This window comes from Bos indicus x Bos taurus, chromosome X (genome assembly GCF_003369695.1).
Source record: "Bos indicus x Bos taurus breed Angus x Brahman F1 hybrid chromosome X, Bos_hybrid_MaternalHap_v2.0, whole genome shotgun sequence".
In the NCBI taxonomy this organism is placed as follows: Eukaryota; Metazoa; Chordata; class Mammalia; order Artiodactyla; family Bovidae; genus Bos; species Bos indicus x Bos taurus.
Genome location: NC_040105.1, coordinates 107649823 through 107673830, shown reverse-complemented (window position 1 = coordinate 107673830; position 24008 = coordinate 107649823). Strand labels below are relative to the sequence as shown.

General features: G+C 50.0%; 1 protein-coding gene across 1 annotated transcript; it reads right to left on the bottom strand.

Moving 5' to 3' along the window:
• Positions 1 to 9707: 9707 nt before the first annotated feature.
• LOC113887790 (putative RNA-binding protein 15B) lies at positions 9708 to 14299 on the bottom strand. The gene is given in 6 exon segments (XM_027535006.1): positions 9708 to 10302; positions 10304 to 11033; positions 11036 to 11255; positions 11257 to 13448; positions 13623 to 13751; positions 14080 to 14299. Coding segments are annotated over 4 exon segments (2706 nt in total). The 5' UTR covers positions 12796 to 13448; positions 13623 to 13751; positions 14080 to 14299; the 3' UTR covers positions 9708 to 10085.
• Positions 14300 to 24008: the final 9709 nt, after the last annotated feature.

Genomic DNA, 24008 nt, shown 5'->3' with positions numbered 1-24008 from the left:
GAAGAGGGATTTATTATGAGGGCCTAATTGTTTGCTTATATTGGCCTTAGGCACTCTTGGCCCTGTTGTTTTCCACTGGCTGGAGGAGGAGGGTGTTTCAGTATTTCTTGTAGCATAAAATAAAGCTGAACTATCATTCTGTGTCTGAATATATTTTCAAATACTGGGCCTCCACAGTTTCTTGCCTTTCTCCTTGGTTTCAAGGGAAGGTTCTGGGCTTCAGATAGTCTAGTAGTACAGTATAATTGAAGACAATTTAGGAAATGGAAGAAAATTAAAATCTATTATGGCTTCTCATTCAGCATTAACTGTGGTCGGTACTTTGGAATATTTTCTTAGTTTTATATTGGCATTTATATGGCTCAGCTGGTAAAGAATACGCCTTTAATGAGGGAGACCTGGGTTCGAGCCCTGGGTTGGGAAGATCTCCTGAGAAGGGAAAGGCTATGCATTCCAGCATTCTGACCTGGAGAATTCCATGGATTGTATAGTCCATGGGGTCACAGTGTTGGACACAACTGATTGTCACATCATCTATAACAATAATTAATTTTTGCATATTCAGTATTAATTTTTTCCTGGAATTGTTTTTATTTAACATATAAGCATTTTGTCTTTCAAAAATTTATTCAAAAACATGTATTTGGATGCATATAAGAAGTAGCATAATGTAAGTGTTCAGTCAGTTCAGTTCAGTCTCTCAGTCATGTCCAATTCTTTGCAACCCCATGGGCTGCAGCACGCCAGGCATCCCTGTCCATCACCTACTCCTGGAGTTTACCTAAACATATCCACTGAGTCCGTGATGCCATTCAAACATCGCAACTTCTGTCATCCTCTTCTGCCACCTTCAATCTTTCCCAGTATCAGGGTCTTTTCAAATGAGTCAGTTCTTCGCATCAGGTGGCCAAAGTACTGGAGTTTCAGCTTCAACATCAGTCCTTCCAATGAATATTCAGGACTGATCTCCTTTAGGATGGACTGGTTGGATCTCCTTATAGTCCAAGGGACTCTCAAGAGTCTTCTCCAACACTACAGTTCAAAAGCATCAATTTTTCAGCACTCAGCTTTATTTTATATTCCAACTCTCACATCCATACATGACTAGTGGAAAAACCATGGCCTTGACTAGATGGACCTTTGTTGGGAAAGCAATGTCTCTGCTTTTTAATGTGCTGTCTCAGTTCAGTTCAGTTCAGTCGCTCAGTCGTGTCCAACTCTTTGTGACCCAATGAATTGCAGCACGCCAGGCCTCCCTGTCCATCACCAACTCCCAGAGTTCACTCAATCTCACGTCCATCGAGTCCCTGATGCCATGCAGCCATCTCATCCTCTGTCGTCCCCTTTTCCTTCTGCCCCCAATCCCTCCCAGCATCAGAGTCTTTTCCAATGAGTCAACTCTTCGCATGAGGTGGACAAAGTACTGGAGTTTCAGCTTTAGCATCAGTCCTTCCAAAGAACACCCAGGGCTGATCTCCTTTAGAATGGACTGCTTGGATTTCCTTGCAGTCCAAGGGACTCTCAAGAGTCTTCTCCAACACCACAGTTCAAAAACATCAATTCTTCAGTGCTCAGCTTTCTTCACAGTCCAACTCTCACATCCATACATGACTACTGGAAAAACCATAGCCTTGACTAGATGGACCTTTGTTGGCAAAGTAATGTCTCTGCTTTTGAATATGCTATCTAGGTTGGTCATAACTTTCCTTCCAAGGAATAAGCATCTTTTAATTTCATGGCTGCAATCACCATCTGCAGTGTGATTTTGGAGCCCCCCAAAATAAAGTCTGACACTGTTTCCACTGTTTCCCCATCTATTTCCCATGAAGTGATGGGACCAGATGCCATGATCTTTGTTTTCTGAATGTTGGGCTTTAAGCCAACTTTTTAACTCTCCTCTTTCACTTTCATCAAAAGGCTCTTTAGTTCCTCTTCACTTTCTGCCATAAGGGTGGTGTCATCTGCATATCTGAGGTTATTGATATTTCTCCCAGAACTCTTGATTCCAGCTCGTGCTTCTTCCAGCCCAGCATTTCTCATAATGTACTCGGCATATAAGTTAAATAAGCAGGGTGACAGCATACAGCCTTGACGTACTCCTTTTCCAATTTGGAACCAGTCTGTTGTTCCATGTCCATTTCTAACTGTTGCTTCCTGACCTCATATAGGTTTCTCAAGAGGCAGGTCAGGTGGTCTGGTATTCCCGTTTCTTTCAGAATTTTCCACAGTTTATTGTGATCCACACAGTCAAAGGCTTTGGCATAGTCAATAAAGCAGAAATAGATGTTTTTCTGGAACTCTCTTGCTTTTTTGATGATCCAGCGAATGTTGGCAATTTGATCTCTGGTTCCTCTGCCTTTTCTAAAACCAGCTTGAACATCTGGAAGTTCATGGTTCATGTACTGCTGAAGCCTGGCTTACAGAACTTTGAGCATTACTAGCCTGTGAGATGAGTGCAATTGTGCAGTAGTTTGAGCATTCTTTGGCATTGCCTTTGCTGTCTAGGTTGGTCATAACTTTCCTTCCTAGGAGTAAGTGTCTTTTAATTTCATGGCTGCAATCACCATCTGCAGTGTGATTTTGGAGCCCCCCAAAATAAAGTCTGACACTGTTTCCACTGTTTCCCCATCTATTTCCCATGAAGTGATGGGACCAGATGCCATGATCTTAGTTTTATGAATGTTGAGCTTTAAGCCAACTTTTTCACTCTCCTCTTTCACTTTCATCAACAGATTCTTTAGTTCCTCTTCACTTTCTGCCATAAGGGTGCTGTCATCTGCATATCTGAGGTTATTGATGTTTCTCCCAGCAATCTTGATTCCAGCTTGTGCTTCATCCAGCCCAGTGTTTCTCATGATGTACTCTGCATATAAGTTAAATAAGCAGGGTGACAATATACAGCCTTGATGTACTCCTTTCCCTATTGGAACCAGTCTGTTGTTCCATGTCCATTTCTAACTGTTGCTTCCTGACAGGCATACAGACTTCTCAAGAGGAAGTTCAGGTGGTCCAGTATTCCTATCTCTTGTTAAACATTTAATATGTTTCTATTTGTCCCTAATAATGATTCAGTGGAATTCTTCTGTATAAGTCTTTGCCTGATTGGTTATGTCCTCAAGATAGGTTCCAAAGGGTAGAAATACTGAGATAAAATTTTACTTTTCTATTGATTTTTTAAGGCTATTGGCCTACAGTAGGTGGTTGCTACTCAAAAGTGTGCCTCCCCCCCAGAATTCTAGTTTGCCGACCACCTTTACCAGTAGGTCTGATTCCTCCCAAAGTAAAAACCTTAGCTTGCAGAAGATCAAACAACTCAGAAACTATAGAACTGTAACTTTATGGCCTACTGACCTTGTTTCTGATCAATGTAGAAAAGTTTGGGGACAATTAGTTAAGTCTTTGGGGGAGGAGTTAGCTCCCTCCAATGTTTAGTATTTGCTGCAACCTCATGAAATTTCCTGATAGTTTTAGTAGTTCTGTGAATAACACCATATTTTCTACATGTATGATCAGGTTATCTGCAGATAAGGTGTACTCAGTCACTCAGTTGTGTTCAACTCTTTGCAACCCCATGGATTATAGCCTGCCAGGCTCCTCTGTCCATGGAATTTTCCAGGTAAGAATACTCAAGTGGGTTGCCATTTCTTCCTCCAGGGGATCTTTCTGACCTAGGGATCGAGCCCACATCCCCTGCAGTGGCAGGCAGATTCTTTACCATTGTGCCTCCTGGGAAGTGGCACAGTGTTAACATTGAAAGAAAGTAAATGTGCATCTTCACTGAATAAAGATTAAGTAAATCAGAATAAGCCCATCCCTTGGTGGCTCAGTGGTAAAGAACCCACCTGCCAATGCAAGAGACTCGGATTTCATCTGATTCAGGAAGATCCCCTGGAGTAGAAAAGGACAACCCATCAGGTATTCTTGCCTGGGAAATCCCATGGACAGAGGATCCTGGTGGGCTGCAATCCATAGGGTTGTGGAGTAGAATACAATTGAGCAACTAAACAACAAAACAATAAGAAAGAAATCCGAAGAAGTTGAGAATCTGTGTGAGGAGATGATATGTTCCTGTTTTAATAGTATGCTCCCACTATGTGACTGTGGGTATTACTTTTGACCTTTTTTTAATTTGTGTGGGTCTCAGTTGCAGCATGCAGGATCTTCAATGCAGCATGCGAGCTCTTATTTAATAATTGCAGCGATGTGGGATCTAGTCAGCTCACAAGGAATTGAACCTGGGCAACCTGCATTGGAATTGTGGAGTCCTAGCCACTGGACCACCAGGGAAGTCCCTGACATCAGTATTTTCTTTATTTGGGAAAATAATTGTCTGCTGTATTAGATTAATGGGCTTCCCAGGTGGCACAGTGGTAAAGAATCCACCTGCTAATGCAGGAGATGCAAGAGATGCAGTTTCAAACCCTGGGTTGAGAAGATCCCTTGGAGAGGAAATGGCAACCCACTCCAGTATTCTTGCCTGGAAAATTCCAGGGACAGAGGAGACTGGCAGTCTACTGTCTATGGGGTTGCAAAGAGTTGAATGTGACAGTCAGACTGAGCATGCATGCTCTATTAGATTAAGAAATAATCTTTCCCAGTCTTGTTCCTTTAAAACATTGGAACTTGATTTTGAATTTGATGAAAAATGTATACCACTGTCGAGGACATGTATGAGTTTCATAACCCAGCATCTATTTTCCTTTTCTTGGTACTGATATGCTGTCACCTGGGAAAATTGCCCCTTTCCTTTTCTCTCAGCCACTGTGACTGTGATAGAGTTGACTTCACCTCTGATTCCAGGGGTTGGCATGTGGCCCAGGCCTGCCAACTTGAAGCACTGCTTTCCTGCAGCTGTGGTGATATCATCCAACCAGTGACACTTTGGGTCTCTAGGGGAGACAGGATGTCAAAGGACAGAGGGAGAGTTGGAGCAAGAAGGCAAATCTCAGGGAACAAAATGCTGGATCTAGCCATGCCTAAAGACAAACTACTTCTGTACCTTGTAGTTACACAGACCCAGAAACTCTCCCTTTGGCTGAAAAACCACTGTGGATATTCTTGGTTGTTTTTGTTCCACTTGTTTTTCACTTGCAATAGCAAAGTCTTGACTATCAGTGAATTGAAGAATCATAATTTTCTTTTTTACTTAACCAATGTGGTCTGATGGAGAAGGCAATGGCACCCCACTCCAGTACTCTTGCCTGGAAAATCCCATTGGCAGAGGAGCCTGGTAGGCTGCAGTCCATGGGGTCGCTAAGAGTTGGACACGACTGAGCAACTTCACTTTCACTTTTCATTTTCTTGCATTGGAGAAGGAAATGGTAACCCACTCCAGTGTTCTTGCCTGGAGAATCCCAGGGACGGCAGAGCCTGGTGGGCTGCCGTCTATGGGGTCACACAGAGTCAGACACGACTGAAGTGACTTAGCATAGCATAGCAATGTGGTCTGAAGACTTGGTCCTTCTTTAATACTTCAAGGGAGAAATAGGCCTATTTTGTTACTAAGGGATTAGTTCCTTGCTGATCAACCCATATCATGGTAGAAAAGGAGCCCAGTGAGTCAAAGGAGGGGAGGGACACTGCAAGGGGCAGCTGGAGGAAGGGGACAAGGAGGGTGACCATCCCTTGCCAGATAGGGCACCCAGAATCGACCCAAAATTGGGCCATATAGTGGATACGGCGAAGCCTGTGCCATCCACAGTACTTTAAGAGCTGTATAATATTCCTCAGAATGTGTAATCCATAGTTATTTTAACCAATCTCTTGTATACAGGTCTTTAGGCTGTTTGAAATTTGTCAGTATTATAAACAAACCTGAAATGGATATCCTGGTACATTTGTTTTTGTGTAATACATTATGTGGAGAAAGAAATGGCAATGCACTCAAGTATTCTTGCCTGGGAAATCCCATGGACAGAGGAGCCTGGTGGGCTGCCGTCTATGGGGTCACACAGAGTCAGATACGACTGACGTGACTTAGCAGCAGCAGCAGCAGCAGCAGCAGCAGAATACATCCTGTGAAATGCTGAGCTGGATGAAGTACAAGCTGGAATCAAGACTTCTGGGGAAAATATCAATAATCTCAGATACACAAATGACACCACACTTATGGCAGAAAGCAAAGAACTAAAGAATCTCTTGATGAAACTGAAAGAGGAGAGTGAAAACGTTGGCTTAAAGCTCAACATTCAGAAAACAAAGATCATGGCATCTAGTCCCTTCAATTCATGGCCAACAGATGGGGCAACAGTCCAAACAGTGACAGGCTTTATTTTGGGGGGCTCCAAAATCAGTGCAGATAGTGACTTCAGCCATGAAATTAAAACACACTTACTCCTTGGAAGAAAAGTTATGACCAACCAAGACAGGATATTAAAAAGCAGAGACATTACCTTGTCAACAAAGGTCCATCTAGTCAAGGCTATGGTCTTTCCACTAGTCATGTATGGATGTGAGAGTTGGACTATACAGAAAGCTGAGTGCCGAAGAATGGATGCTTTTGAACTGTGGTGTTGGAAGAAGACTCTTGAGAGTCCCTTGGACTGCAAAGAGATCCAATCAGTTCATCCTAAAGGAGATCAGTCCTGAATATTCATTGGAAGGACTGAGGCTGAAGCTGAAACTCCATACTTTGGCCACCTGATGCAAAAAGCTGACTCATTTGAAAAGACCCTGATGCTGGGAAAGATTGAAGGTGGGAGGAGAAGGGGATGACAGAGGATGAGATGGTTAGAGGGCATCACTGACTCAATGGACATGAGTTTGAGTAAACTCTGGGAGTTGGTGATGGACAGGGAGGCCTGGCATGCTACAGTCCATGGGGTTGCAAAGAGTCGGACATGACTGAGCAACTGAAGTGAACTGTGTAGGAAACCAGTGTAGGAATCAATGCCCTGGGGAAGGATGCACTGCCTAGGTTAATATTAGGTGCTCTTTCTTGGCCTAGGCTTAGGGATAACTAGGGGCACAAAGTACCCTGTAATTGGTTGGTTGATCCCAACCAACAGGAAAAGCTGCTTGAGACAGAACATGATGGAAATTTGGAGCTGGCCACCATCTTCAGCAATCAGCCAGCTAAAAGGGAGGGAAAAAGAAAATAAAATTAAATGTGGGAACTGTTCTCCTAATTCTGCCCCCTCAGCTGGTGTCAGGCACACTGAACATGTCTACATCCTTAGACTTCGTCTTTTGGTGGTCTCCAGTTCACTATTAGAATGACCCCAGACATCTGCCACCCACCCAGGCCCCTTTGCAAACTAACATTGCTAGGATGCTGCCCTTCACTGTGAGCTCCTTCCCTACTGCCCTGCGATAGGGCTGGATGTGTGGGCTCAGGGACTGGCGGGCCATCTCTGCCTCCATGGGTGACGGGAAGAGCACTACGATGGAGCTGGTGGCGGCGAGGTTAAGGGACCATCTCCACCAACCTTGCCTGTGCCTCAGGCCTACTCTTCATTTGGAGGCCTGTTTCCTTCTGGCCATTCTCACTTGTCTCCATCCCCACCCCAAGTCTGCTCCCAGCCCTTCAGGCCATCTGCCCCCTCCATCTCTCCCTGCCACCCCTGACCCATGCCCCAAGGCCAGACCCTCTAGCCATCTTCTTGGTCTCCCTCCCCACAGCCCTTCCTATCCCCAGGCTGACTGCTTTCTCTCCATTCCACTGTCTACAGGAGGCCCATTCCTCCCTGCTCCAGCCCCTGCCCCTGGCCTCTCTTCAAATAGGATACAAATTGAGAAGTTGGCTTCTTGGTCCTCTGGCCATGGGTGGCACACACCCACCAACTCCTGATGCAGCATGTCCAAGAGGCCATGGCCTGACGTGTCCTGGCCCCAGGGCACCGTGGACACCAGGCCCTGGCGCTGCATGTCCACCTGGTCCTGGAGCGGGGTGGCCACCCGGCCCTGGCATGGCATCTCTGCCAGGTCCCGGAGCGTGAGGTGCCTGCACCAGCTCTGGGGCTCCAGCCGCGGCTGCACCTGCCTCTCCCGCGCCTCCGAGGCCCTCGTGCCCTTCACGGCCATTTGAGTCACCAGCTCCATCCAGACCTCTCTGGTCTTCAGCATCTCCCACCACTCCACCTCTGCCAGCACCTGGGTCTGCAGCCTCCATGACCACTCGCGCTGCAGGTCAGCCCACCACGGCCACCTGGAGCGTCTGAGAGTCCGAGGCACCCAAAGGAAACCACGCCCCTGGGCGGGTGATGTCACTATGGGTGCCGAGAACGCCTGTGCACTCAGGCCCTGATGCCAGTCCCAGGATGTCCCTCTTAGGTGGTTATGAGCACGTCAGTGTTTCCCGCCAAACGTGGAAACACCAAGTGAGCCCCTTCCCCTTAGACCTCTGCTGCCATGTTCACATGTGACCCTCCTGCTGACTTCAGCCTCTGGAAGAGAGTCGAGCACCAGGGCCAGGCCCGGGGGATCCCATTGGTCTTCCACACATAGCTCAAGTCTGCGTCCTTGTCTGTGCGTGTGGGCATGTGCATCCTTGTCTGTGCATGTGGGCATATGCAGGTGCATGCACATGGGGGCGCGAGACCAGGCTGTTCCTGCCCACCTGGGGAGGGAAGCAGGGACTACTGTTGGGCCCACTGTGGAAGGCATGGGGTAGGGCTGCCTGGGGGTCCAGGCACACAGAATGCAGGGACTCCAGGCTGTGGGCATGCCCCAGGCTCCTCAGAAGCACTGGATGAACCAGCTAGACTCAAGGGCAGAGGGAAGGGCCATGTTGCCCTGGACACCTGCAGTCTCCTGCTGTCTGCTGGCACAACTCTCATGGCCTTTCCCTTCCCAGGAACAGTGTCTTGAGGCTGTCTGGAGGGGTGGAGGTACCGGGGGACCTCAACTGGGAGGTGACCCTGTATCTGATAGCCTGCTGGTCTACTTCTGTCTACAAGGGGAGTCAAGTCAACAGGCAAGATACAGCCGGGGGAGACCACGGGGCTGGGGCAGCACTGCCTGGGTGTGGGATGCATCTGCCAGACCACTGGTGCCACGGGAGGTGACTGCATCAGGGATTGTACTTCAATCCGGCCCCTGAGCCCCACCCCCTGGCCGGAGAGTCCTCTCAGCCCTCCAAATCCAAGGCCAGCAGCCTTCCCCCACCCCTACCCCCACTGGAGGGGAAGAGGCACCAGCAGTGGCTGACCATTTCCTGTGTGGGGGGCATCCCTGTCCCACCTTCCTACCTTCCCAGTTTCTGTTGATTCTGGCTCCCAGTCAGTTTTAGGGTGTGCAAAGACCTGGTCTACTGCCTGTGTCTGTGCCCTGCTCTGTGGCCAAGAGGACCCCAGTGGGGAGCCTGGACATGTCAATGTATGGCAAAAACCACTATGATATTGTAATTAGCCTCCAATTTAAAAGATAAATTAATTTAAACAAAAGAAGTAAACATTTAGGTCAGTATTTCTAATTCTTGGAATATATTAATACTTTAAGGAAATAACTATTAATGGAAAGATTTATAAATTCCACTAAATCATTAACCATAGTATTGTAAAAAGTGGAAACAACTTAAATGTTCCATAATTATATTATTATTGTTTTTTTTTTCTTATTTAAAGACCCAATCTTAATTTTTTGGCCACACCACATGACGTGGGATCTTAGTTCTGCTGTCAGGGATTGAACCTGCAGCCCTTACACTGGAAGTGCAAGTCCACTGGGCTGCCTGGGAAGTCCCAATAATTACATTAGGATGCATCTTATATCTATTCAATAACACATTTCTTTTATTTTTTTTAAATCCATCCTCTGACAAAGGCTTTACTGACAATTTTCCATACAGTTAGTCAAAAAATAAAAAAATACAGAACACAACAGACAGTATTTCATACACTAGAAGCCGACATGACAGGAATCCCTTCTCATCATGGTAAAAAAAAAAAAAAACCAAAAACCCCCAAACCCAAGAACTTAGTTTTTGGTGGGGAGATAGGACTTTGGTCCCCTGCCAAATGAAATGGAGTAACCCAGCAGAGAATTCAAATCAAGGGTGTAGGATGGGCCGGGGGTGCAGGGCAGCAGTGGTCAGATTTAAAAATAACTGCTTTAGTGACAAACAGGCTGGAAAAGCCAGGCTTGGGCTACGCTGTGTCTCTTACTATAACTATCACCATGTGCTCCTCCTCTAGCTTGCCCAATGTCCTCAGCGCTGACTGGAGGTACTGCTGTGAGAAGTCACAGGGCGGGAAGGCATAGAGCATGCCTGTGCTGTCTCTGCCCTTGGATCCACCCACTGGCAGGCTGATCACCCCTGCAGCCTGCTTCTGTTTCAAGTAGGAGACCAGGTTCCTGAGAAGCCCTCTGTAGGCCAGGCTCCACCGTAGGCATCCCCTCAGAGCCAGGCCCACTGGGGGTCGCCTGGGTGGCCAGGAGCACTGCGTAGCCATTGGGGCTCCCCTGCTTGATGTGTCGTGTGACCTCATCGAGCTTGGGTTGGTCCAGGCGAAGGCGCTGGGCAATCTTCAGCTGGGTCAGCTTACTCCCAGAAGTATGGTCTTTGAGGAGACTGCTGATCACCCCCTGGTCCCCCTCTAGGATGTGCAAAGATGTCGGGAAGCAGCTGTTTTTCAACACTAGAAGCCCGTTCCAACCCAGCTGCAGCGTCTGGGCATACTCTGAAAGATTCTTGAGCTTTTTGGTCTCGTGTTTTGGCTCTTCAAGAGGCTTGGGCTCGGCCTCAGTGGTCCGATGATTGCGCTCGCTCTCTCGGGTCTTCTTCCCGTGGGAAGAGTCGGGAGCCTCGTGGTGGTGGTGGTGGCTCCACTCCTCCGCCCCGTGTCGGCTGTTGCTGAGGGAGTTGCTGCCGGATTCCGTGGTCCCTTCACTGGAATGGTTTTCCTTGCGGCTACGCTCCAGGGTGCGGTCGGAGCCTCGGTCCGCAGGCTGCCCACCACCCTTGGTCCTGCTCCGTTCCTCGTAAGGGGAGTGGCTGGCCCTTCCGCGATCACTGGAGAGGCTCCGGCGCTTCCGCCTGTCCTCCCAGGCCTTGGGCAGGCACCGGTCCCCATCTCCTCCCCAGCGCTCACCACTCGGCTGCGCACTGAGTGGCTGTAGCCCTCGAGGCTGTTTCGGCGGAGGTGTGGAGGGGTCCTGTCCCGCACCCGCAGGTCGGCATCCAGGTTCTGGTGCCGGGTATACCCGTCGGGGAGTAGCTCATAGTGCACAGGGAGGGGGTAGGGCTGGTACTGCTGGGGATACCGAGTCTCCTCTGCTTTGGCAAAATCCACGCGCAGCCTGCGGTCCGGACCCCCCCAAGGGAAAGCCCCTCATTTTAGCACAGGCGGCCTGGGCTGCGTCCAAGCTCTCGTACTGGATGTAGGCAAAGCTATCTCCCTTGACATGATCAATGGTCTGAATGCTCCCAAAACGGTCAAACTCCCGGGCCAGAGCCGCCAGTGAGGTGTTAGGTCCCAAGCCACCCACCCAGAGACGTGTAGTGGGGTTGGCCTTGCCGTACCCTGTCTTAATGGGATTGCGGCCTATCACACGACCCGACATGCCCACCTTGGCCCGGTGGGCCATGTCTAGGTTCTGGAACTTGAGGAAGGCATACGCACCGCCCTGCCCACGGGCGGGTCTCTTGATGACCACCTCCTCAATGATGCCGTACTTCTCGAAAGCCTGTCGCAGCTCCACCTCTGACACGCTGTGGTCCAAATTCCCAATGAAGAGGTTGTGCGTGGCCCGCTGGTCGTCCTCGGGCATCAGGTCCTCTTCGCACACGGCCGGGTAGCCGTAGGGTCGCCCGCGGTCGTCGTACAGCCCGTAGTAGTCCATGCCCCGCTCCCGGGACAGGCCTACAGCGGCGGCGGCCGCGACCGCATCTAGAGCAAAGGCTGCAGCAGCGTGGCGGGGGCGGGGCTCCCGCAGCGGAGGGGCGGCAACCGGGGACAGCAAACCCTGCTTGTACTGGTAGCCGCCGTGCAGCGGGAGGTAGCCGAGCGGGTCGGCGGGCACGGGCGGGCCCGGGGGCGGAGTGGAGGCGGCGGCGCTGCTGCTGCTGCTTCGCCTACTGCTCCCGCCGCCGCCTCGCACGTACACGGGCTCCACCTTGAGCGGACGGTCGTAGAGCAGTAGCTGGCGGGCCAGGGCGTGCTGGCGGGCCTCACGCGCGTACTGCGGGTGCCGGAAGTTCACGTAGGCCTCGCGGCCCAGCTCAGGCGTGTGCGACAGGCGCAGGCTGATCTCGCCGAAGCTCTTGAACTGGTGGAAGAGCCGATCTTCGAGGTGCTCGGCAGGCAGCGCGGGGCTCAGGCTGCTGATGAGCAGCGTCTTGTACTCGGGTGCAGCCGCTGAGGAGCCGGGACCCGTGGGCTCAGCCGCGGGCGGCGGCGGAGGTGGCGGTAGTGGAGATGCGCAGGACGACGCGCCCGAAGCGCCTGGGTCCCCTGAGACCTTGCCGCCGCGCTCCCCGCCGCCGGCGCCCGAGCCCGAGGAGCGGCCGCTGCTCGCACGGTGATTCGCGTCCCCGGCGCCTCGGCCGTCGCGATGCCCACCGCCGCTGCCCCCGCTACCGCGAGGTTTGTCGCGAGCCCGCGTTGGAACGGGGTGCTTGGCGCCGCCCGAGGCCTTGTGCGCCGCCCGCCCGCCCGCCTCCGCCTCCTGTTCGCGCTCCCGCGGCCGTTTGGCCGACGATGAGGAGCCGCGCCCGTTCGGGCTGGAGTCTCACTCGCTATGCCTCTTCATGGCGCCCGCGCGGCTGGCGGGTGGGCGGCCCGCAGACCCCTCAGAGCGGCGGCGGCGGCCGAGGAGGCAGCGCCCCCGGCGCCGCCATCTTGGACAATAACACATTTCTTAAGAGATTTTAGGAAGTGGAAAAGCTAGTATATTAAATGAAAAAAGTTCAGGAAAAAAATTAAACTTGATAAGTTCTACATCACATGCTGTTATACGTTTAATATGCAAGTACAACCAGAAAATATTCTTAAATGTTGACAGTATTTAGTGCTGAACATAGGGCTCGGTTTTCATTGTCCGAAATTATTTCCAATTCCCTTGTAACTGAATTCAAATATCTGAATTTCAGAACCTTCCCTCTAACACGAGAACAAAGATAAAAAGTGTTTTTAAAATCCAGAAGCGCATTAGCTGAAAGGAAACTAGGGCACAAAAAGTGACTTAGTTTTATTTTCTGCTGTAATAAGCACTGAAGCATCCCACTCCTCAAGCAGCAGGGAAACAAAGCAAGTGAACCGCAAGAGACCAAAGGCCAGTACAGGCCAAAACTTAGACTCAAATAACAAAGTGGCAATGACTCTTAGGTTGAATTCCCTATGCCCTGCCGAGTAGGGGACACAAGGTTAGGCCTCAGCCCCTTTCCTCAGCTTCGGCTTTGGCGAGGTGGGAGCCCGAGGCTCCGAATGTTCCGAATCACCAGGGAAAGCTGATCGAGGAACGGGTTCATGGAAAGTCGGATGAAAGCAAGGTCGTCAGCAGTCCATCTACTAAAAGCAGGGAAAAGAAAATCAGGTCAAAGGGAAGATTGCTCTTCCCAGGGTACCAGCCCCCCTCCTTATACCAAGCCCCTCAGTGTCTCCATCATAGCATGCTTAAGAGGGAGCCTAGACCACAGCACCTGCCACCCCCCACTCCCCAAGGCAAACTCGTCTGGAACTGACACAAGCAGGTCACTGCCATTCACTGCAAATTCCTTCCGAATCAATCCTTGGTGGCGTTGGGCATCTGGGAGCAGAGATCTGCGAGCCATGTCTGCCTCCAGGGGTGACTGGAAGGGCACTCTGAGTGTGCTGGGAGAGACACGGTTAAGGCACCATCCATTACAGAATTTGCTGGTATCTCGGGCTTCCTCACACCTCAGAGGCCCGTTTTTACCCCAGGATGCCAGGCTCCCGACGACAACCTGAGACTACCCTCAGGTGTCTCCGTAACCCTTGGGTCCATCTTCCCCACCCTCCAGGCTCCTCAGGCCTTGACAACCTCCTTTCCTTCCAGGCTGCCCAGTCCTGCTGCCCCGGATAGCCCCCGTGCTCCCTTCTATCCCTTCCTCAGGCTGCCGGCATGTTTCCCGCCACCATACCACTGACCGTGCCCAGGGAGGCTCCATGAAAAGGATACAGCACCACCTCTCCACGTCTAGGTCTTACAGCCAAGGGTGCTACATCTCCAGCAGATCCTACGCCACCTGGTGCCTGCTCACCTTGGGGACGAGCTACAGCAGCTTCCATCACCGCTCTTCCTCTGCCAGGCCCACCCCGGCCTTGTGGGGCTCGGCGAACAGCCTCACCTTCAGCGCTGCCTGAACCACTCTGGCAAGCAGGTATTCTGGAGCTCTGCTGGTCATCTCGGTCCTCTGCACCACCGGCGCCACCACCCGACGCCTGCATGGCTGCTGCGCGTCTCCCTCAGACTGCAAATAAGGGGCGGAGAGACTGGGCCCCTCACGAAGTCCCTCCCCTTCTGCGCAAGGACGCAAAAGTTGCGCCTGCGCACACACCCCATCCACCCACGGGCTGCTATGGAGACCCCGTGACGCTGGCGGGACTCAGCTCCCTCACAATGCCACCACGTTCCTTTCAGGTGCCCCTCTATGCGCCTGCGCACACGGGCCCCTCCAGTGCTGGCTCAGATGGCGTGGAATGGACCTCGCCAAGTGTCCACAGAGACGCCACTGAGACACAAATGCCGACTTTCCAGTCTCAAGGCCTGAAGCTAGTTCCACAATGCAACTTTGATTTCTCCACCGTATGCCTCAGAAGGGTCTCACTGGAGTAAGGTGGGAGTCGAGGGCAAGGGGCCAAGCCACACGATGCACCAGCATCACGTCTCTGCCCACTTCACATCATACCTGTGCTCTTTGACCATAGTGATCGCTAGCACTTCCTATGGTCTATGCGTTATTTCAGGTGCTTTCATGTGTTAGTCCATCACGTCAGTTTTCAGACAGTGTTGCCATAGCGCAGGCTTCCTTTGTGGCTCAGCTGGTAAAGAATCCGCCTGCAGTGCGGGAGACCTGGGTTTGATCTCTGGATTGGGAAGATCCCCTGGAGAAGGGAAAGGCCACCCACTCCAGTACTCTGGCCTGGAAAATTCCATGGACTGTATAGTCCATGGGGTCGCAAAGAGTTGGATACCCCTGAGCCACTTTACTTCACTTCACATTGTCATGTGAGTCTCCTGTCTCCCATGATGCAGCTCTCCTGCAAACTAATCACACACACCCACCCTCTCTCCAACACCAGCAACTCAAAGTCTTGGGCATTTTTGTTATTGCCTTTCTGAAAACTATGATGACTGCAGTGCTCCATCAGGCACCAGACTCAGGTTAGGTCTGAATGGTGAGATCTACAAAGGATAGTGATAATAACAATGACAAATAATGTGTGTGACACAGACAGTGACAGAACTATGAAGGAAAGAGAGTGTACGATAGAATGAGTTTCCAGAGAATTTACCACTCTGATAGGTGAATGCTTTTGAGTGAGTGTGACAGAGTGAATGTGTGATTGGGACAGGAATTTAAAGGGACAGAATGTCATGGGAAGAGACTAAGATGCAGAAACCAAGACAGAGGGAGTGTGTGTCCGAGTGTCAGAGAGACATTCTAAGAGAGATAGGATGTGAGAGAGAATAAGTGTGATGGAAAAAGAATTATAGAGTGACACAGGACTATTAAAGAAAAAGAGTGTGTGATGGTACTCTAACTCAGTATGAGAAAGTAAATGTGAGAGACAATATATCGGTGAAAGAAAATGGGTCTGTCACACATATCAGAGTGTGACAGGGAATGAACCTGACAGTGGGAGGCAGCAGCCTGGGCAAGTGGGTCAGTCCTTGGAGCCCATGTTTCCCCCAGGGCGGTCATGCCCAGGTCTCTGCCGGTCTGGAGGAAGTCAGCAAATTGACTTGGTTCAGTTGTCCAAGAAACATTGCTGTTAATAAAGCTAGTGGATGAAATGTAATTCCAGAAGAAATAGTCAAATCCCTAAAGGAGGATGCCACCAAGGTTTTGTATTCATTATGTCAACAAGTCTGGAAGACCACAGGACTGGAAAAGATCAATCCTCATCCCAGTTCCCAAGAAGGGAAGTAAGAACGGGCTAACCATTGGACAACTGCACTCATCTCCCATGCTAGTAAGGTGATGCTTAAAATCTTGCATGCTAAGCTTCAGCATTATGCGAACCAAGAACTTCCAGATGTCCAAGCTGAGTTTAGAAAAGGAAGAGGAACTAGAGATCAAATTGCCAACATTCACTGGACTATGGAGAAAGCAAGGGAGTTTCAGAAAAACATCTACCTCTGTTTCCTTGACTACCCTAAAACCTTTGACTGTGTGGATCATGACAAACTGTGGAAAGCCCTTAGAGAGATGGGAATACCAGACCATTATACCTGTCTCCTGAGTATCCTGTATGCAGGTCAATAACCAATAGTTAGAACCTAGTATGAAACAACTGATTGGTCAAGATCGAGAAAGGAGTATGACAGGGCTATCTGCTGTCACCCTGTTTGTTTAATCTATATGCTGAGCACATCATGAGAAATGCCAGGCTGGATGATTTACAAGCCGGAATCAAGATAGGCAGGAGAAACATCAACTACCTCAGATATGCAGATCAGATCAGATCAGATCAGTCGCTCAGTCGTGTCCGACTCTTTGCGACCCCATGTATCGCAGCACGCCAGGCCTCCCTGTCCATCACCAACTCCTGGAGTTCACTGAGACTCATGTCCTTTGAGTCAGTGATGCCATCCAGCCATCTCATCCTCTGTCGTCCTCTTCTCCTCTTGCCCCCAATCCCTCCCAGCATCAGAGTCTTTTCCAATGAGTCAACTCTTCGCATGAGGTGGCCATAGTACTGGAGTTTCAGCTTTAGCATCATTCCTTCCAAAGAAATCCCAGGGCTGATCTCCTTCAGAATGGACTGGTTGGATCTCTTGCAGTCCAAGGGACTCTCAAGAGTCTTCTCCAACATCACAGTTCAAAAGCATCAATTCTTCAGCGCTCAGCCTTCTTCACAGTCCAACTCTCACATCCATACATGACCACAGGAAAAACCATAGCCTTGACTAGATGGACCTTTGTTGGCAAAGTAATGTCTCTGCTTTTGAATATGCTATCTAGGTTGGTCATAACTTTCCTTCCAAGGAGTAAGCGTCTTTTAATTTCATGGCTGCAGTCACCATCTTGCAGTGATTTTGGAGCCCAGAAAAATAAAGTCTGACACTGTTTCCCCATCTATTTCCCATAAAGTGATGGGACCGGATGCCATGATCTTCATTTTCTGAATGTTGAGCTTTAAGCCCACTTTTTCACTCTCCACTTTCACTTTCATCAAGAGGCTTTTTAGTTCCTCTTCACTTTCTGCCATAAGGGTGGTGTCATCTGCATATCTGAGCAGAAAGCAAAGAGGAACTAAAGAGCCTCTTGATGAGTGTGAAGAAGGAGAATGAGAAAGCTGGCTTAAAACTCAACATTCAAAAAACTAAGATCATGGCATCTGGCCCCATTACTGCATGGCAAATAGAAAGGGAAAATGTGGAAGAAGTGACAGATTTCCTCTTCTTGGGCTCCAAAATCACTGTAGATGGTGACTGCAGACATGAAATCAGAAGATGATTGCTTCTTGGCAGGTCAGGGATGACAAACCTAAACAGAGTGTTGAAAAGCAGAGACATCACTCTGCCGACAAAGGTTCATATAGTGAAGGCTATGGTCTTCACAGGATCACATATGGTTGTGAGAGCTGGACTGTAAAGAAGTCATAGCACCAGAGAATTGATGCCTTTGAACTGTGGTGCTGGAGAAGACTCCTGAAAGTCCATTGGACAGTAAGAAGATCAAACCGTTCAATCTTAAGGGAGATCAACCCTGAATATTCACTGGAAGGACAGATGCTGAAGGTGAAGCTCCGGTATTTTGGTCGTCTGATTCGAACAGATGACTCATTGGCAAAGTCCCTGATGCAGGGAAAGATCAAGGGTAGAAGGAGAAGAGGGTGTCAGAGGATGAGATGGCTGGACAGCATCCTGGATGCAATGAACATGAACTTGAAGAAACTCCAGGAGACGGTGAGGGACTGGGAGGCCTGGTGTGCTGCAGTCCATAGGGTTGCAGAAATTCGGACACAAATGGGAAACTGAACAACTACAGCTGCCCAGCTGTATAAGGGTCCTTGTTTTTGCTTCCCTGGTGGTCCAGTGGTTAAGAATCTGACTGCCAATGCAGGGCACATGGGTTCGATCCCTGGGCCAGGAAGATCCCACATGCCCAGGACAACTAAACCCGTGTGCCACCACTACTGAGCTCCCCAAAATCAGAGTCTGTGCTCCTCCACAAGGAAGCCTCCACAATGAGAAGCCTGAGCACAGCAATTAGAGTAGCCCCTGCTGGCTGCAAGTGCAGAAAACCTGCACACAGTTAACAAGATTCAGCACAGCCAAAAACTAACAAATAATTTTGGTAAATAAAAGTTTTTTTAATATAAATTTATTTATTTTAATTGGAGGTTAATTACTCTACAATATTGTATTGGTTTTGCCATATATCAACATGAATCCGCCACAGGTTTTAAGAGTCCTTGTTTCCAGCTATAGCCTTCTCGGACATTGAAGATTTCAGTTAATTAAGCTCATCCTACACTAAGATCTGCTCTGGTCCTACAGAGTCAATCTTAAAAAGTAAGACCCAAAAGGATCAAACTGTTTTTTTTCCAAGTAATTTAACAGGATTCCATAATAAACCTCAAGAGTAAGTTTAGGAATAGAAAAAAGTCAAGCATGCAAGGGAAATTTGATAATGCTTGGCATCCAATCTAAAATTACCAGGAGGCAAAGAAGCAGGAAAATCCAACCCATTATGACAGAAATCAGTGTGTTGTTGTTGTTCAGTAGCATCTAACTTTTTTTGACCCCATGGACTGCAGCATGCTAGGCTTCCCCATCCTTTACCATCTCCCATAACTTGCTCAAACTTATGTCCATTGAGTCGAGATGCCATCCAACCATCTCATCCTCTATCGTTCCCTTCTCCGCATGCCTTCAATCTTTCCCAGCATCGGGGTCTTTGCCAATGAGTTGGCTCTTTGTACCAGCTGGCCAAAGTGTTGGAGATTTCAGTTAAAATGCATCAATTGGAAAGGAAGAAATAAATGCATATTTATTTACAGTCAAAATGATTGTCTAAGCAGGAAGTTCAACGGGATCTACAAGAGCTATTACAATTAATTAGTTAAGCAAGGTTTCAGGATACAAGGATACTCTTGAGAGTGCCTTGGACTGCAAGGAGATCAAACCAGTCAATTCTAAAGGAAATCATTCCTGAATATTCATTGGAAGGACTGATGCTGAAGCTGAAGCTTCAAAACTTTGGCCAGAAGATGTGAAAAGCTGACTCACTGGAAAAGACCCTGATTCTGGGAAAGATTGAAGTCAAAAGAACAAGAGGACAATGGAGGTTGAAATGGTTTGATAGCATAACTCACTCAGTAGACATGAATTTGAGCAAACTCCAGGAGACAGTGGGGAGAGAGAGCCTGATGTGCTATAGTTCATGGGGTCTGAAAGAGACGACTAGACACAATTTAAGAGACTGAAGAACAACAACATTCTGGTATTATATCTTAATATATAAATATAACTAGGGCTTTCTTGATAGCTCAGTTGGTAAAGAATTTGCCTGCAATGCAGGAGACTCTGGTTCAATTCCTGGGTTGGGAAGATCCCCTGGAGAAGGGAAAGGCTACCCACTCCAGTATTCTGGCCTAGAGAATTCCACAGACTGTATATAGTCCATGGGGTCACAAAGAGCTGGACACAACTGAGAGACTTTCACTTCACTACACTTCATAAAATGAGAAAATATTCCAAAATTAATACTGAATGGCAGTACACTACTATCTTATTCTCCTGCTTCTTAAATTGTCTTCAGTTATGTTGTACTCCTTGACTATCTGGATCTCAGAACCTCCTCTCCAACCAGAAGACAAATACAGTATTAAGATGTGTAGAAGCTAAAAATAGTCAGAGATAGCACAGTATCTCAGTTTTATTTTCTGCAGTTAACAATCACCAAACTATGTGGAACCTGAGCCCCCAGGCAGCAGCACATGCACAAGATGAAGCCCTATCCACCTACTGCAGAAATCAATGCCCTGGGAAAGGACACATGAGGCTAGGGCACATAGGCTAGATTTATCCCTGACTTTCACACAGAGGCTTAGTAAAATGGGGGGGGGGCACATAGTGCTGCAAGGTCCACATACCAGGGAAATCTTCTGCAGACAGAGGGTGATGGACGTCTGGAGCATGGCATGGTCTTCAGCACTCAACTGGCTAAAAGGGAGGGAAAATGAAATTCAGGCTCCAGATGAGGAGGAAGAGGAGCATGTCCTCCCTCTGTCCCCGCACACTGACAAGCCCAGGGCACCACACTTCTCCTCTAGGCTTAACCCTCCATTATGGCTCCTCCTGGGCTGAGACTGGTCACCACCCACCACCCCTCCCCCACCTCAGCCCCCTTTAGAACTGACAGAACCAACAGGTGGCCATTAACATCGAGCATCTTCCGAATTGACCGTCGCAGTGCAGTACATCGAGACAGGAAGAGAAAGGCACGGTGAGGCTACTGGTGGAGATATGGTTAAGGCACCATCCACACTCATTTTGCCTGTACGTTAGGCTCCCTGCTCACAGAGACCCGCCTTCTTTCATGAGGCTGCCGCCTAGGCTGTCCGGACCTCCCAGCCTATAACCTAAGGACACCCTGGATATCACCGCTGGACCCCTCTGGTTCCCTTCAGGTTGCTTTTCCTCACTATCTTCCCCTGGCAGCCAGACCACCCCTGACCCACACCCTCCATCCCCCGAGAGTACCCTCCTCCTACACTTTAGGCCCCTCTGCCTGAAACCCCCCAAACCACCCCTAGCCCACACCCCAACCCTCACGGTCGCCCAGCCCACCAGGGCTCCTGGAATAGGATACAACTGGAGGGCTTGGTTACTCAGAACTTTGACTCCGGGTGCAGCATCTCCACCAGGCCCTGGTGCTTGGGGTGCCCCCGGGATCTGTGGAATGGCACCAGCTGCACCACCTGACTCTCTTGCAGTGCTGGGGCCTCTTGGATCAGCCAAGTCGCTGGGGCCGCCAGGAACTCCACAACTGATGGTGTCACCAGGGCCAGTTGGGTCGCCAGGGTCATTGCGGCCACCAGCACCACCTGGCACACCTTGGCCGCTTTGTGCTGTGCCACTACAAAGGCCATGGCTCCTGCATCTTCATCTGCTGTCCTCGTGGTTCCTCAACTATGTGCCTTGAACTCCATCTTGAACCCCTCTCCCTTTCCCTCCACGTTGGGAAAGACTGAACCCTCCCTCCAGAACCCAGCCCTGTAGTGCGACTTTCAACCAAGCATCAGCAGAGCGCCTGCACACACACACCCTGGTCTTGCCTCACGATTGGTTCCCACCGACCATTGGCTTCCACAGTGGCTGCAGGCTCTCGGGCAATGGGCGTTCACTGCTGAAGCTTCACGTGTTCGCGTGCTGTGTCACCCCAATGAGCCTGCACAGACACACATCCAGGTGGTCTGCGTCCTCTCAGTCAGCCCTGCCTCAGGCCCAGAAACCTGGTAAACGGCTTAGCAAGGAGGCCTTTGGGTGGCGCTCCATCCTTTAGTATGGCAACAGCTCCTCAGTGCGCATGCTCAAACAGACCCTGCCCCACTCATCAGGGCACGTGCCTGTTTCCAGTCCAAGCCTGCAAACCCTAAGTGAGCCCCGGTCCCTGTGCACCGCCAAGACTGCACTGCTGCCAACTTGGCCACACTCACAGGTGAGCATCCTGCTGAGCACAGGTCATTGTCATTGACTTCCAGAAGGGAGTCAGGCACCTCTGGGTCAGGCCTGGTCTGTCCCTCTGGTGTCCCACACGTAGCTCACGTGTGTGTGCGTGTGTGCATGTGTGTCCATGTGCATGTGGGCAAGTGCATGCACATGGGCATCTGACGTGCATGTCTGTGTGTGTGTGTGTGTGTGTGTGTGTGTGCCCGAGAGAGAGAGAGGGAGTAGTGGCTGTGCACAGGTGCTAGCCCATGTCCGTTTATGTGTGTGAGTGCGTGTGCAGGGGTGCATGCACATAGGTGTGTGCATGTGTGTTTGTGGAGGTGCTTGCAAATGAGTGTTCCCATGTGCATCTGTGTGTGAGAGAAAGTGTGTGGTCAGGTGCATGCACATGGGCATGTGTGTGTGTGTGGGAAAGAGAGCATAGGTCAGAGGCATGCACACTGGCATCTGTGTGTACTTGTGTTCATGTGCAGGTGCCTTCACATGGCGGTGCATGGGGACCTGGTCCTGGAGTCCTAAGACTAGGAATGCAGAGCAGGCTGTGCTTGCCCACCTGGGGATGCAAGTGGGGACTGCTGTTGAATTAACTGGGGATGGCATGGGGAAGGGCCACCTGGGGCTCCGGGCACACAGACTGCAGAGACCCCAGGCTGGGAACTTACAACAGCCCCCCCCAGAAGCACCGGTTAGAACAGATGCACTCAAGGGCTGCCAGAAGGGCAATGCCCCCCCCCCCCGCCGGACACCCCAAGTCTCTTGGCCTCTGCTGGCACAAAACGCACGGGCTTTCCCTCTATAGGAACAAAGTCTTGCAGCTCTCCGGAGGGCTGGAGGTGCCGGGGGCCCTCAACTGGGAGGTGACCCTGTGTCTGCTGGCCTGCTGGGTGCTGGTCTACTTCTGGTCTGGAAGGGGGTCAGATCAGCCCACACAGTACAGCCAGGGTTGATGACAGGGCTGGGGCACCACTGCATGGGAGGTGGAACCACTGGTGCCACAGGAGGTGACTGGATCAGGGCCACTGCCCGAGGAGGGGACAGGTACTTCCATCAGGCTGCTTGATTCCCACCCCCTGGCTGGATAGGCCTCTCCACGGCCCTCCAAATCCAAGGCCAGCAGCCTTCCCCACCCCCAGTGGAGGGATTATATTTTCCTCCATTATGTTAGCTGCAGGAGTTTTTTAGTTTACCTTGATCAGATTAAGAAAGTCTGTTTGTAGTCCTAGTTTTCTGACAGTTTTTATCATAGTCGTTGTTGAATATTGTCAAATGCTTTTATGGCATCTAAAGTTTTTTTTCAAATCCAGAAGCACATTAGCTGAAAAGAAACTGAGGCACAAAAAGTGACTTAGTTTTATTTTCTGCTGTAATAAACGCTGAAGCATCCCACTCAAGCAGCAGGGAAACAAAGCAAGTAAACCAAGAGAGACCAAAGACCAGTACAAGCAAAAACTTAAGACTCAAATAACAAAGTGGCAATTACTCTTAGTTTGAATTCCTTATGCCTTGCCAAGTAGGGGACACAAGGTTAGGCCTCAGCCCCTTTCCTCATCTTAGGAACGGTGGGATCCCAAGGCTCCGAATGTTCTGAATCACCAGGGAAAGCTCAAGGAGGAATGGGTTGATGGAAATTCGGATGAAAGCAAGATCTTCAGCAATCCATCTACTAAAAGCAGGGGGAAAGGAAAATCAGGTTAAAGGGGAAATCATTCCTGTAGGTCCAGGATACCAGCCCCTCTCTTTACACCAAACCCCTCAGTATCTCCATCATAACACTCTTAAGAGGGAGCTCAGACCACAGCACCTGCCACCCGCCACTCCCCAAAGCAAACTCTTCTAGAACTGACACAATCAGGTCACAGCCATTCACTGCATATTCCTTCTGAATCATTCCTTGGAGGCATTGGGCATCTGGGACCATACCCCTGAGAGACAAGGATGCTTCCAGTGGTGACTGGAAAGGCACTCTGAGTGTGCTGGTAGAGACACGGTTAAGGCCCATCCATTACTGAATTTGCTGGTATCTCGGGCTTCCTCACACCTAAGAGGCCTATTTTTACCCCAGGATACCCATGTTCCTGCCTACAACCTGAGGCCACCCTGAGCTTCTTCCCTAACCCTACGGTCCCTCTTCCCGACCCTCCAGGCTCCTCAGGCCTTGACAACCCCCTTTCCGGCCAGGTTGCCCAGTCCTGCTGCCCCAG